General features: G+C 37.8%; 1 protein-coding gene across 1 annotated transcript in view; it reads left to right on the forward strand.

Moving 5' to 3' along the window:
• Nucleotides 1-16350, forward strand: part of COL14A1 (collagen, type XIV, alpha 1) — a 121528-nt gene that overhangs the window by 87794 nt on the left and 17384 nt on the right. The window contains exons 33-38 of the mRNA XM_009995374.1: nt 1636-1713; nt 1955-2041; nt 5729-5782; nt 6188-6283; nt 7723-7776; nt 8862-8915. Coding sequence (XP_009993676.1) covers nt 1636-1713; nt 1955-2041; nt 5729-5782; nt 6188-6283; nt 7723-7776; nt 8862-8915 — 423 coding nt within the window. The remainder of the gene's footprint in view (nt 1-1635; nt 1714-1954; nt 2042-5728; nt 5783-6187; nt 6284-7722; nt 7777-8861; nt 8916-16350) is intronic.

Below are 16350 nucleotides of genomic sequence, written 5' to 3' on the forward strand. Positions count from 1 at the left end.
GATAACAGCATAGCTTGGGATGGACAGGGTTATGGAAAAAATGGCACCACTACTTACTTAATTACAAATTTAAATTAAGCGGCTTTCTGTGCCACCATCTCAAGGTGTTTCTGCAGTCCTTTTCTGGGATGTCTTATTTGCTTCGATGTAGTATCATGCAAATGCCCAAGGTCATTCTGAATCCTAGAGCAGTATGTTCAGGCACATTCATGTGCTGTGGTACTCAAGCTAGTATGTCCTTCCAGAATTAGCAAGTTCTGGATGCATAGCGAAGAGGCATTTAAGTGGCTACTCATGGAGCCAGCTTGCATTTGACATATCCAGGGACACAGACTTGTTGGACTCAGGCCAGACCTTTGTGCAGCCAAACCACAGGTCCAAAAGCTGCCTTCATGCTACAGTTTAGTTGTCTAAAGTGTATAGATAGCATGGAGCGAACTCATGGGTGTCTGTATCTGAGACGCAGCATATCTAAAACTAGCTAATCTGATGGCAGGTAAGAAGAATATCTATGTATATGAAAGTATTTCTTTGTTTAAAATATAATAGTTGACTTATTTTTTTTTTAAAAGAGGCAAAAATGAAGGTGTACATGTGTAGTTCCTTTTAATAACTTTAGAAATTATGCAGTTGTCAGGAAGTTTTTCAATTCACTCTTCTGTTCTAGTGTTAAAATAATGCTGCTGAAAATAATAATGGGAGCATAACCAAAGAGAGTTCTATCTCTAGCAGTTCCTCACATTTTTTAACATGTGGGGTTAATTTATTGGGATGTTCTGTTCCATTCCATTCCCCTCTCTATTCAGTATGCACATAAATGAAGGATGGAAAAAGAATAGAAATAGTAACAGAAGAAAGCCTCATCTCTCTAGACCCCTTTGTTCTGTTCAAGGCTGTAGGGGTGACAATTGGTTTTACCACTGAGTCCTATTTAGCATCTTGTTTCTGAGTACCTAGCAGCCATTATTTTTACCAAATGTGTGTTCTTGTAGATTCAATTCTTGTTCAAACCATGTTCCCAGACTGCAGTGGGAATTTTCTGCCTACTGTTGTCATGTGTTGAGCAAGCTTTCCACCATCCTTGAGCTTTCATTGCCTGGGGATATTATGTGGATAAGAGAGGGCATATTCTGAAGTAAAATAAAACTGGAGAACATGATAAATATTATTTGTGGCTCAGCTCCAGTGTAAGTAATAGACTAGAGGAGCCCTTGTCCCAGATAAAATCTGAGCACCATACTAGTGGGTTAAGAGAGAATACTCAGTTTTAAGAAACTGAGCTCTGTTTTGCCTGTCTCTTAATGACTTCTTTGCTAGAAAATGTATTGGGAGACACCATTGAGTAAAATCAGGAATTTAATTGAGGAGGTGTGGATAATCTAACATATCACTGCAGTATTTAACCTTAAACAGTTTGTGTAATCCATGTAATGTCTGATAATTTGGATAATTTGGTTAGAACACAAGCCTTCTGCTGTTCAAAGTAGCACATTTGTGGCTAGCTGCTCTCAGTCGGTAGCCTTTTCTCTGTCTAATCTGAGTACTTGAAGCCAGGTGGCTTTTCTTGCTGATGACACCATTTTTCCTTAATCTTATAACTAACAGTCATGTACATCTCCCTTTTTTTAAAAATAGTTGCAGTTACAGATGTTTGACATTGTTTGTGCTACCTCATGGGCCAATCGGGACAAATGCTGTGAGCTTCCTGGCTTGGTAAGAAACCTCTTGCAATAACTGTAGAATTTACCTTTTACTTTCCCCTTTATTGAGACAAATGTTTTAATGGAAATGGATGGTTAACTTGTCCTATTGACTTTCAATGTGATGTATGTTGCTAAATCAAGTAGGTGCTTTTAAGACACTCACACAGTGCTATGTCTCAGATTCATAACATTCTTAATTTCTGAATTGAAGTTTTGGACATAATTCTCTTTCTGTATTGATCTTTCCTTAGAGAGATGAGGAAAACTGCCCCGCCCTTCCTCATGCTTGTTCCTGTTCTGAAGCTAATAAGGGTCCCCTTGGACCTCCTGGACCACCGGTAAGGTTTTATTCAGGCTTACAGTCAACTGTCCCAAATAGTCCACTGGCCGCCTTTATTCCAAAATGTGTATATACTGCCATTGTGTAACTAAATAATGCTAAGTCAGGGGGTTAGGTATTGACAAAGAGATAAAATTGCATACAATTTGTAGCAAAGATACCAAACAACATGCTTTTTAAAAATCTTCTTGCTCAGTAGGTCAGTCAGATTTGTAATGCTTTAATCAAGACCTGAAGCAGTCAGGGTAATCTGTAGACCTTGAGTCCTGCTACCTGTCTGTAGCGTTAGTAGATATATCATAATGCCATTTATTTTAAAAAAATTTATGACAGGCTATCAGCTTCCTTTAGCACATGTGTATTAAATATAGCTGGGAGTTTAGCTTTCTGAAACGCTCAGTTTACAGTATTATGAATTAAACATATGGGGTATGACAGTGCCACTTGTGGGTCACTATATTAACTCAACCTTACATTATAAGGCTGATTTTCAACAATTTAGAACAGCTATAGGCTCCATTTCATATGGTCTGTTATTAGTTTGGTTTAATGAGGAATCTAACTGGGATCTCTGTAGAATGGTCACGTGTTTTTTTCTTTTACAACTAGGTTGATAACTCTGACTGGCATCTTAGGGCTGCTTACTAAGCTAGCTGGAGATGAGGCCCTCATGTGACCAAGTCTGAACTGTTTGTTTCTCTGCTTATACTGTGTCCTGGATGCTCCAAGAGCATGTTTTGAAGATAAAGAGCCAGTAAGGAATGTAAAGGAAAATAGGTTTCTTAAAAGGTTAAACTATGCAGATTACATGAGATACATGTTCAACAACAAAATTAACTTGCATAAAAGGCATTCACATAGTAGATCCTTGCAGATATTTATCCTAGTAACGACTCCGAGATCAGTTTTTTCTGCAAGAACTGTTCATCAAGGTCTGATACAAAAACTTTAAAAGGAATTCAGGAGAAATTTCACTGAAGAGGTGTATCTTGAACAAACAAAAAATTATTCTGTTCTCCTTTTTGAATGTAGGTTATAAATCATGTCTGGATTAAAGTTTTAATTTCTTTATATAGATGTCCAGTTTGTGTTCTGTGAAAAAGACAATGGAATAATTCACACAAAAATGCAACTGAAATTGATTAGTTTGACTACATTTCACAGTAAAATTAAAAATGTTCCAAAATGTTTTTTACTGGAAGGGTGTTACTATAGTTCAAAACTTACTCTATATCAGGGATTGCTAAAATTTGTCCCACAAGTAAAACAATGTACTTCTATTGTTTTACATTTAGCATTAACAGTATTTTGAGTAGCATAGTGCCATGGAAGAGGAGGCTTAAAATCAAGCAGAAAAATTGCTGCCTAGGCAGGGAAGTATGTGACTCTGGAATTTAACCTTTTATGAGTGATACTTTTTTTGCCAGACGGTTAGATGGCATAGCTCTGGAAAAAAGTAAGAGGCCTAGGAAAAAGCAGAGCAAAAGAATAAAGTCAGCATTCATCTCTGTGCCAACCAAAAGTCAGAAAGTCATATGTGCTGTGTCTGGTCAATACTCGTCCAAGTCATTAAAATGTCATGTGACTTTTCTCTAAGCCAAGAATTTTTCTGCTTAAGGGATCAGGATTCTACCATGGAGCCAGCTTTGGACATTAGACTAAAAAGACTCCAAATAAAAGGCTTCCATTTGTGTGGGATAGTGTCTCTGGAAATATTTTTTAAGCTCTTTAAGGAAATGGGTCAGTTTGGGGAAGACAAAGTATCATTTAGAATTAAGGTTATCTAGCAGATTTCATTATGGGGTACTGTTTTTATGGCTTAATCTTTGCCAGAATTTGGTTATGCTGTCTGAAGTTCCCCATGCAAAGTAAAAATATGATAGCACACAAACCTGATGTCTGCAATTTGAAGGGAGTGCTACAGAACTAGAGAAGGTGTGGAATGACACAAAAAATATTGGAGGACTGGAGAAGTTTAATTACAATGAAAAGCTTTTAGTGCTTTATAGGCTTTAACTATTAAAAAAGAAATAAGGAAGTAATTTGATAATAGTTGATTAAGAAGTGTTTCTGGGAGAAAGCTTTTAAGAAGTTATTTAAAATAAGAGAAAAAAAAAAGCATAACAGGAATTCTTGGCTAGGAGCAGAAGCCAGAGAAATGAAAAAATTGAAATTAGTTACACAAGCTTAGTAGTGCTGGGGAACAAACACCAAATTTATGAGTTTATGAGAAAAATTAGGGAGGGTCTTGTGGTGTTTTCATCTTAAATCAATGCTTTTCTGGAACTTGTGCTTTTACCAAGCAAAGCTTACTGAGTTCATAACATGGATAAATGTACCAAACTCAGTGTGACTCTTAAAGCATATGATCTGGTGGCTCACCATCAGGAAATTTTCATGTATATATTCTTACTCAGTAAAAATGTAATGTGTTTCTGAGAACAACATGGGAGAGAACTGTGTGGTTTTGTTGATGTTAAACATTTGCAGTTATTTTGCATAGGAATTTTTTATCTGAAAGAGAGGCAGGAGAAAGGGCAGAAGGAGCTACTGGAATGCAGTAATATGAGGAGTTGAAACTTAGGAATTAGCAACTGAAACACAGTTCTGTGGAGAGCATAGGATAAGATATTAGGGCTGGGGTTGACTGGGATGGAATGGGCTGTGGCCATAGAGCTGTGGGATGGAAGTGAGAAGACTGAAAAAGCAGGGATAAAGAACTAGAAAACCACTCTGAGATCACACATAAGAAGACTTCGTTGAAGAGCAGGAGTCTTCTGGTACTTCCAAATGTTTTTCTTATTGGCATTCCTATGTAAAGTCTCATAGATATTACATATGCATTTAATCTGATAAGCATGTTGTCTATAATGTAATTGCTATTATATTTATAAGTACTTATTGTAGCCTCTAAACAACATCACAATCCATAGTTGTACCAAGGTCCTTTTTAAGTACAAAGGACAGAATCCCTGTAAAGCTCAGAACCCAAGAGATTAAGGAGTATACTCAGATGGGGGAAGAAGAGAAACTGACCTAAAAAAAAGTGAAAAAACACACTTTATTTATGCTGTCCTAGAGGACAAAGCCCACTCAGCCTGTATATGCAAAACACGTTCATGGCAGCCATCCACAGATATGTGCAACTCTGGTGTCCAGACAATACTAATAAAAAAGGCAGCAGTTGGTTAATAAATGATTAACAGATGTAGGCACTGCTGAAGAAAGCAACAAAAGAGAAAAATGGCAAAAAAAGCATTTAACCTAAGAGTAGATCTAAATTAAACTGTGGTAAGTCTAGTAGACCCTGGAATAGTCCTTAGTGAAAAATATCCCCAAGTTATGTGAAACTTAGCCTTTAACGATGTGGAGATTTTGGTGAGAACAGACAGATGTGCAGGAGGTTTGAGCAACTGGAAGGGAACATGTGTACATTTCCATCTCTATTGTAGCTTTCAGTGTTATTTTGATGCTTATATAGTGTGCATTCTTGGCTCTAGAAAGCAGTCACATCTGTTTAAATCTGTTATTGTGTATGGCTACATGTATGTGTGTTCTCAGTTTAATTACTCCAGTGGAAGGATATGGACATAATATTCACTGATTTCTGAGCTGTTTGGGCTTCTCTGGATTTTGTTTTGTTTTTTTTTATTTTATTTGAGAGTCCTCTGCTTATGCTTCACAGGGTGGTCCAGGTGTCAGAGGTGCCAAAGGTCATCGTGGTGATCCAGGTCCAAAGGTAATTTGTACAGTGCTTCACAGCTGTCAGATGCACAGGTCCTTGGTTTATCTCTGCTACATGTAAACCCTGAAATGAGTTCCAGATTCTCCCTGATGTCACTGAGGAAAAAGCATAGTGAAATGCCTTTGGCGTTTGGTGTGTCTCTTTTCATAACAATTGCTGTCCTCTTTGCTCCTTGATAAAAGAGATAACATTCAGAATGTTGCTGTCACAACATATTTTTATTATTTTTGTTTTTGCATTTATAAAGGAACCAGGCCATTTTAAATTGAACCCTAACTGCTCAATCAAATGTTAACTCATATTTCAGATGGTTTTGAGTCTACTGGTATATAATTCTTCAAACAGAAGCTTCCTTTATCCATATGATAAAAGTTTAACTTATGTCCTGTGCTGCTTCAGGGACCAGATGGACCTCGAGGTGAAATCGGTGTTCCTGGACCACAAGGACCTCCAGGACCACAAGGACCCAGTGGACTTTCTATTCAAGGGCTTCCAGTGAGACTTAGAAAATCAATAGGATTCTTTCTTGCAATGTTTTGAAGAGCCCATATCTTAAACTAGACTGAAATATCTTTTGGTGTCCTGAACAGATTTTGAATTTCAGTATTTGAGGTGAAATCATGGATTTGTGTTTAACCTATAGTGGATTCAGTGCCAACATTGTGGGTTTTATTTGGATCTGAAATTTTTTTAGCTGAAGGGATTTGATAACAGATAGAATATGACCCAGGTATTCACATCCAAGCCTTGGAGACAAGTGAAAAAAATGCAGTGAGAGTTATAACATGGCTCCAAACTAAAATGTTAATATTTTATCTTTTTCTGGTTGTGAAGTTCCTCATTGCAGATCAGTTCTGACTTGAAAGGTGTACCCAGGCAAAACCACCAGATTTGCTGCCAAAAATGAAGCAACAGTATTCACTACAGTTAGAGTCTGTCAGCAGCGGAGATGATTAGGCCTGGAGATTGCAATGCTGTTGTGAAATAAATCTCAGAATTTCATCATAAAGAGATACTGGTAGAGTACTGAACCAGCAACACTCATTTTATAGATATCTCTGATAGATGGGTACACATAAGCCTTGAAAGGGAGCAGATGCATATCTTTTTCTGCTAGACTTTTTTTTTTTTTTTTTCAAAATTTATTACAGTATAATACACTTTCTTCTTTTTACCCCATCTATATGATCCCACTGTACAACATAATGAAGTGATGAAGTGATTTTCCAAGACTGTACATTCTTGATGATGCTGTCATCAGAGAATAATATAGAATAAATTAATTATAGAATAGTTATTTGACAAAGAAATTGTTTCTGCATAAAACTTAATTAAAATTGGTTTATTATCTAGAAAAGCATATCTTTGGCATGCATATGTACTGTAGAAACATGTCTAGTTTCCCTTAAGTCCATTGGTTTCATCATTATAGGAAATACTTCGGTGGGCTGAAGAGAAATAGATTCCTTTGAGAAAAAGAGAAATTAAATACCTTTTTTATAACATAGTGGCTTTATTTTGTCAGGTTAATTCAAAAGTCTTTTAAAATTAGTTTTATTTTCTTTATTTATTTATGAATTCTTCAACTACAGTTTTGAAAACAGAGTCTGTACATTTGCTTTCAGCAGAAAAAAATGGTCTGCTTTCTTATTGGTTGGTTGTTTTTTTCTGCAGAAGCTGAATGGAACTATTAAAAATAGGAATCACAGAATCTTAGGGGTTGGAAGGGACCTCAAAAGATCATCTAGTCCAACCCCCCTGCCAGAGCAGGATCACCCAGAGCACATCACACAGGAACTTGTCCAGGCGGGTTTTGAATGTCTCCAGTGAAGGAGACTCCACAACCTCTCTGGGCAGCCTGTTCCAGGGCTCTGTCACTCTCACAGGAAAGTAACTATGTATTTTGTTTACTATGTGTTACTCTTAATTTGCAGGGGCCACCAGGTGAAAAGGGAGAAAAGGGAGATCTTGGTTTTCCTGGCCTGCAGGTAATACCTAAGTTATTGTTTAACCTGTCACTTACTACATTTGAATGTTGAATTGCTATACTTGTGAATGTAGGGCATATACTCAAAACTGCAGAGGAGCATGTTGTTGGGGTGAGTTTGAAGAGAGGTTTAGAATCAGGAATCTGGGGTGTGCCAGTTTGGAGTGACCAAATCCTTCAGGGTCTGGAGAAGCAGTTACTTTCTTGATGTTAACACTGAGGTGGGGTCTCTGTAGCTTCAAAACCTACCCACTCTTGGTTTTCTGTGTACTTAGGGATTAATTAGCATCTGCTTGTTTTCATTTTAAACCCATTAAATTCCTCCTGGAAGTTATCTAGGAAGGCAGATCAAGCACTCAATCTTTTTGATGCCATCTTTCGTAAGATTGGCATCTTAATAAGCTGTAATATTCAGTGACTCTTACTCAGTTTGATGTCTGGTATGTAGTCTGGTGATTGCATTCCAATTTATGGCTGCTTTCCAGGATCATTTGCTCTTCCCTTTACAGATGCTGCTCTTCTGCTAGTTCTATGCCCCCAGTATTTGTTGATCATTACTAGGTTCCCCCTCTCTTGTTCATATGTGAGTAAACTCACACAGACTTTCCACCTAAGTCCAGACACCTGCTCTTGTAGCTTTCCTGAGCCAGAGAGTAACATTTTATCTGAACAATGGGGAACTTCTGGACCTAATTTGCAATTTTGCTCAGGCAGGATTTTCCTTTTGATATTGATGCACTGACATCAAACATATGACACTGCAATGATGCAGGAAATCAAGCTTTCTTCTCAGCTTGGTGGCATAGGAAGCCTAGCTTGATGGAATTGTCGGTGTTCTTAACAGAGAGTTGTAGCAAGGGGGTATGAAGCCATCACATTTTAACAGTGTGTGTTTAACTTTCTCTCATTTCACAGAAATACCTTCTTTACTGAATCTCTTCTGTGGCCTCACACATTCTTGAACTTCCTAGTTCCATTTATTGAAAACATGTATCCAAAATCATGTCATACAGTTTCACTGGAAAGTAATTTAGTTGGATTCTGTTACCTTGATCTCATCACTTGCCCTCCCTTTATAATGTTTAGGGTGTCCCAGGAGCATCAGGTTCACCTGGAAGAGATGGAGCTCAAGGTCAAAGGGTAAGGTAAAATGAACATGTTTTGCATTTGTTTTCAGAGTTTCCATTCCATAATGAGTTTGTGTCCCAGCATGGTTGGTTTATTATAGCTTTAGTCTCTTAGAATCTGTCATTTCTGGAGACCCATATCTCTGTGCCATTCAGAAAAGAAGACAGAGATAGGTGGAATATCCTTCCATCTGGTAGATGAGTGTTGAGAAATTCCAGACACATAACAGGGAGCAATGTACCATGTTTGTGTTTAATGAATTTGATAGTAGATGTCACTAGTGTCCAGCACTGCCAATCAGTCACTTGGCTTATACATTTAAAATTAAGTGGTGGTTAAATGGTACATAACCAGCATGCAATCCAATGCAATGAGTTAAATTTACTTTCTAGGTAATGAACAAATAACAGAGACAACTACAAGGGAATTCAATATTGAATGTAAAATAATACCTGTAGAAACTGCTGAAATAAAGGAAAAGGTGAAGAACAGTATCAAAATTTAGTCAACCCTATCCTGCCTCTGGTGGAACAAATGAGGATACTTACAAACACAGTCCTTCTAGGAATTGGTACAAAAAATATCTTCATATTCATGAGTGCAGTTAAACCTCTAAGTCCTCCTCCCTGTTTCCTTGGGGAGATTTTTGTTTCATTATTACCAGGTGCTGGCAAGTTATTGTTAGCATAAGACTAGTTTACTGTCTACAGTAGCAGTTCGTTATTAAATATGACTTTTCAGTTTCACTTGAACAAGATATACATATTCATGATAATTTTTTTGGGATATGTTAATATAACTTGAGGTCTAGAGAAAACTGGACTTTTTCTGGATTTCTGGCATTAACCTGAGACCTTGTTATATATATATATGTATATGCATATAATCCCTATAGCAAAATGCTTGCTTGGGCTCACTACTACAAAATTAAGCATTGGTATATCTATGTAGAGAAGTAATCTCTGAAGTTATTGTAGAATTTGGGCAATACATATTTGTTTTTTTCAAAAACCAAGAAAATAAACTAATTTTAATAAGATAAAGATTTACACATTATCATAAGTTTAATAACCTTCTATTCAGATGAATAGCCTTCTAATTTTCAATTAGGTTATGATGAAATTTGAAGATAATTCATTTCCTGTGATGCCTTCTTCTGTACAGAAGCTCATTTTTGCATGTTTTCAATGTCTGCTTTTTGACTGTATTGGACTTTTTTCCCCCCTGAATTCCCCAAGCTTGGTGTTGCCTGTTCATCTTGAGGTTAATAAAGATCTAGAGACTGATTTGGCTTTTTCTATCATGCTGCCTAATTTTGGTCATAGCCAGGTTGTAGTGACTTGTTGCTAGATGCTGTACATGTGAGTGGTTTGTGCCTTCTCTTTCTGCATTCCTGATCACTTGGGACACTGAACATTCAGCAGTTCAGGGAGAATAGAACACTGTGTTTTTACTTTATTCTGTAAATAAATGTATACTTAGCAGTGACAGCCCTCAGCCATGTCTTGATACCGGTTCAGAAATAATCTGGTCGTCCACATGTGGAAGTCAGCAGGTTACTGCACAGGGATGATATGTCTGAAAAAACACTGAGGGGAGGACTATTGTGGAAAAGGCTTTTGAGCCTAGAAAGGTGATGCAGGGCTTATTCTGTGGAATACCCCAGTGCTGTCTATAATAAGGCAAGGCAATTACATAAATTACCAATTTTTATAGATAGAGTAATCATGCTTGGTTCATGTGTTCACTTTCTTCTGGGGTTAATCAAAGAAGCTTGATAAATAGCTTGGATCTCATAAAATTAGGTCTGTTAGCCTGTTATTGTCTCTGTGACACTTATGCAATATTGCCCAGCAGCAATTGTTTTTCTATGGCAACAAATAATTATGTTATACTAGTTTTATGGTGTTGTAACTCACTTGATTTCTGTGAAGTTATGATAACATAAAATTGCTTTTAATGGGTGAAGATTCAAACCAGTGATTTCACCACAGTCTCTTTGAAGGCCAAGAACTGGAGAAAGGCATAATTCTAAGGGGCATAACTGCAGCAACAGCAAAGGGGAACTGGAACATTCCTGAGAAGTAAATTGCCTTTTTGTATAATGTTCCCTTTGTTGGGCTTCCTCCTGTTAGCCAAGATGCCAAACTATTTTGCAGCTATTATGCTACTAGAACTGAGGTTTTCAATGTTATTCTTTGCTTGGCCATAATTTCCTCATTAGTATTTATTGTTCACTGAAAAATGTTAATTACCAGTGCTGTGAAGTTCTTAAACAGATGGTTAAAACACACTGATTTCAATGTGAGGTAAGCAGAGGTCTGATATTTATTGGGAGATCTCAGAGCACTGGGGCTAATTTGATATTAGACTCAAGAAGTCTAAGATCTTTTTATTTCCAGTTGCTGGTAGTTGGACTCGCTTCACTTTTACAGTTATTTTTCCTTTCTTTTTTGTTTTGAGTTCTTGTGTTTCTATTTTCTGGTTTTAATGTTGAAATTAGTTAAAAATGGTCTCTTTTTTTTTTTTTCCCCCCTCTTAATGTTTTAATTCAACAATTAGTCTGTAAAGGTTCTTTTTGTATTTCTAAACTTCTGCTTTTTAGTCTCTGTTCTATTTGGTTTTTGTGGGTTTTAGCACCTCATTAAGAAATAGAGCATATCTCCTGTCAGTTGTGTGAATTCATTCAGAAATCATTTTCATAATGAAATACTCTCACTATGAAAAAATGTGGGATATGATAAAAATACTGTGTGAAGGTTAAATCAGAGTAAAATGATGTGTTGTCTGATAATAAAGCAAACTTTCTGAATATCCATTTTAATACTTTATTTAATCATCTGGTAAATAGTGTAAATCTGAATTTGAGACTCCACACTAAGAACAGTCTCCTTCCCTCTCATCAGCTTCCAGTTATAAAATAGTGCCATAAAATATTTTATTAAATAGAAAATAGTTTATTTTTATGGTTGGGACTGTGATTGGTTGTTGTCCTCTCTTACTGGCCCCTATTTGTAGCTGGCAATATAGAGAGGTTTTCCTAAAGAGAAGATTGTGTTTCTCCACCAACTCTCCCAAGCATATCATGTTAAAAGATACAGCCCGAATTGTACATGCAAGAGAATCCAAACTGGCATTGTGCTTCTGGTCAGTATGTAGACAGTTGGTTTGTCTGTTTAAGCTTAGAGTATAAAGTCTGGAAGCAGACTGACCCATATTTAGGTGGGTAGGTAGTAGGTGGGAAATCTATCCCCTTTCCCATATCTCCATGGCTACTACCCAAGGTCAGGTCACAATTGTTGTCCTGGTTCTTTCTTGGTAAATGCAGCCTGCCCCAGAGGACAGATCTACACAGATGCAACAAGAGAAACCTTGCATATTATCCTGAGGGGCAAGCATGCTCTGCTTGATGACACAATGTAGGGAGGGAGATCAATCTTTCTGACCCCCAGCTTTGGATCTCCTGTGCCTGTGATGTTGTCACTGTTTGCTGTTGGTTGGTGCTTTTCTTCTCCTGGCCAAGCCTCTCCTTGGCAAGTAGCACTGGTTACAAAGTTCCAGAGGAAGCTCTGCTGGATGTGCTTTCCCATATGCCTGCTAAGGTGGGACCACAGAGTTCAATTGTCAAGTTATTGATTGGCTCAGCTGCTGCAGCTAGATTGGAGTCCAGAAGCATTGACCAACGCTACTTTATCCTGCTTTGAAGACACTGGTCTGCAGTAAGATACCCCTAACTGATAGAGAAGATTATTCAGACTTTTAAACTTTTCTTCAGCTTTTAATAGCTCCTGTTCAGAGCAGCTGTGAGACACAGCCTGCATCTAGGCTAGTAAATTAGATATTGCCAGAACTGGCCTTGATCATTGGCTAGTGACCTGTGTGGTCTAATGCTTATCACTCTTCTTGGCAGTGTTATGCTGGGCCAATCACCACTCTTCCAGCACATGGTTCAGGGGATAACATAGATCAGAAGCCATTTCCAGTAGGCGGTTTGAATGCACACTAGTCTAGTAGGATTTATAGAATCACAGAATTAAGGTGGGAAGGGACCTTCAGAGGTCATCCAGCACTCTGCTCTATACAGTTCTGATCAAATAGCTCAGGTCCATGTTATGCTGAGTCTTGAGCACCTCCAAGTATGAACACTCCATGTCTCTGGGCAAGCTGTGACAGTATGTATTTGACCACTTTCCTTGTAACATTTTATCCTAACATGTAATTATATTTTCCCCTTTTTCCACTTCTGTGTATCACTGCACACCTCTGAGAAGAGTCTGGTTACATCTTTTTTCTCTGGTCAGGTAGTTTAAGCAGCAATAATCATGCCAAACAGAGCAAACTCACTTCTTTCAACCTTTCTTCATATGTCTTGTACTGCAGCCCCTGACCAGCTTGGTGGCCTTTCACTGGACCTGCTCCAGTATGTCAGTCTTTCCTGTACTGGGGAAACCAAAACAGGGCACTGCACTCCAGACGTAGTTTTAAAAGTGCTCAGTAGAGGTGAATGGCAGTGGGGTTGGAACTAGATGAACTTTAAGGTCCCTTCCAACCCAAACCATTCTGTGAAGGAGCATAGAATCACAGAATCATTCTAGCCACATCCAGTGCTTAGACCATGCTCCTAAGCACCACATCTGTACATCTCCTTTACACCTCTAGGGATGGAGACTAAGTCACTTCCCTGGGCAGCCTATTCCAGCATTTCCCTGAATCTAGAGCTGAACCTGCTGCCTGTGCTACAGCCAGATTGTGGTTGGCTGCCTTTGCTGCAGGGCCATGCTGATGACTTGTGTTCAGTCTCTTGTCTCCTTGAAACCCCCATGTATATTGATATGAGCTGTGTCACATCATGTTCTCCAAGGACTTAATTTATAAGTAAAGACATAGTCAAAAGGACACAGATACACAAGGAAAGGGGTACTCTCTTCCAGATATCAATCTTAATAGTGCACTGTTAGCACTGGAGGAGAAATATGACTGATTAACAAAAGATGAATATATACAAGAAATATATGTTTTAAATTCTGAAGAATTAATAGCAGTGAGGTCAGCAGCAGCCACCACTGACTTCAGCAGACTTTAGATTTTATGAGGATTTAGATGGTGCCTACATTCTGTGATGTCATAAAATCCCTTATATAAAATCTGTTGGAGCTACATTATTTTTCCATAACTCTTTTTCATGCCTTTAGCAAAACATGTCCTGATTTCAATTAAGCTTCCAAAATAATATGCGTCTTGAATCTAAAACACCCTACATCACAGACCACACATCAAAATCTGTCCCATCCTGCTCTTGGACATGCAGCTCCATGGAGGAGGTTCAGTGGCTCTGTCCAGTCATTCCTACCCTGGGTGTGACCACATAAGAGAGAAAGTGCTGTTGTGCTGTGTAATTCCCCTGGTCGTTCAGGAGATGGACAAGAAAAGAGAAGAATTAAATAAAGGGGAGGGTGAATAACATCATTGAGGCTTCAGTGCTCTGAATATAACTTTGTGAATTCTCACAGTGCTCTATTTTCCTCTACATTACGCAGACCAAAAATAATGGGAGAAAGAGCCAGAAGAAATACATTCCCAGTCATCCTGCCAGTTTCCTGGTACCTCCTAATCTCCTCTGCTCACAAGTTCAAAATGAGTATCAGACCTGTTATGGCCATTGGATGGTCTGAGTAACATCATCTTTAAACTCTCTGTTGGCAGCAAAGAGATATCTTTGGTCTTTTACCATCAGGAGAGACTAGGCATTGCCATACTCTTTCTGAAACCAGCCTTCTTTTTTACTTCATTAATAAATAGCAATTTTCACATCTAACAAATACAGTAGGAGGTGATTGTTTGGTTTTTTGTGGCCAAGTGATACAGACACAGTGCTAAGAGAAATGAATCCTAGGAGAATAGATGAGACAATTCTTAAGCAGCTAAGAGTAAGAATCTTGCTCAGAAGAAAAAAATAATCCTATTCAGAGAAACATAGTAATTCTGATCATACTTTTAGTTTTACTCTGTGACTTGGATGGGAGAAGGAAGGGACATACAGTGCTATTTTTCTTCAAAAGTATGTGTGAAGCCGCACAAGATCCTAGAAGTCACTGGAAAGCTTTCGATTTCCCTGCTTTTAGTTAAGTCCTTAAGAGAGTCCAACCAGTTTTCATACTGTTTTAGGACTGATAAAAAATAAATGACGATTTTAATTTAAACCCTTGCTTTAAAATGTGAAACATATTTATAAATATGAAGATACCAGCCTTCCTGAAGGTCTTACTGTTGTTAAAACAAGTCTCCTTTACATCTTTTAAGGACTTCAATGTTGTTATAAAACTGCAAATAGCTATAATTGAATTTTTCACAACTAAATGCTTCCAGAGAATGTCAGAAACAGTATTTTAATTTTTTTGTGCAATTAAAAGTTTCTTACAACATTCTCTGTTTCCTCTAAAAGTGCCAGTTTTGAAGACTAAACACACTTTCCTTTGCACTTTTATTTAATTGAGCTAGGCTTGCGGACTTTGCTCTGCATGTGCCTTAAAACTACTGTGACAGAGATACTACTAGTATTTTTATCTCAATGCCACTTAGCAGTTATGTTTGCTTTAGTTCTTACTGTGATAGGGGAGCTGCTTTGGTCTTTGAAGCTTCAGGAACCATATGGATACACTGTGAAATAGGAAAATATTTCCTTATCAAGATGTAAGGATGCATCAATGACATAATATCAGTTGGCTATGTGACTTACTGTTGAAATACTATTTTGGTAGAATTTTAAGAAAATCCTTTCCAGGTACATGGCAGATAACGTTCCCTAATTCAGTACCATATGGTAGAAGATTTGAATCACAGTTTCCAAATTATGTAAAGCATAAAACCAGTGGTTCATGCTATATTCATTACTACAACTGTGTCAGAAATAAAGTTTCAGAAAAAAAAAAAGTACAAAATTAAAAAGATGTAAATTTTTTTCTGAAGCTCTATGAGGTACTGAGGCCTAGAATGTTCTTTACTGTGTGTGTGAGCACAAACACTTTCAAACCCTCTTTCCTTCTAGTCTCACCTTCATATTCTGTGCTTGAGCTAGGCAAAAGATTATATTTATGAGGAGAGGCTGAGGGAGCTGGGGCTCTTCAGCCTGGAGAAGAGGAGGCTGAGGGGAGACCTCATTGCTCTCTACAACTACCTGAGAGGAGGTTGTAGTGAGGTGGGTGTTGGCATATTCTCCCTGGTGACCAGTGATAGGACAAGAGGAAAGGGGGTCAAGCTGCACCAAGTGAGGTTAAGATTGGATATTAGGAAAAATTTCTTCAGAGAAGAGTGGTGAAGCATTGGAGAATATTTTATTAATAGTGTGTTTTCTTCTACATCTGGTCAGTCTTTCTTCTATGATTTGCTTTCTTTCCAGCTTCCAAGTTATCTTTAGTTTTTGGCTCTGATTTCTGGAAGCTCTAAAGCA

The sequence above is a fragment of the Chaetura pelagica genome, unplaced genomic scaffold, assembly GCF_000747805.2.
Source record: "Chaetura pelagica isolate M959 unplaced genomic scaffold, ChaPel_1.0 scaffold53, whole genome shotgun sequence".
Lineage (NCBI taxonomy): Eukaryota > Metazoa > Chordata > Aves > Apodiformes > Apodidae > Chaetura > Chaetura pelagica.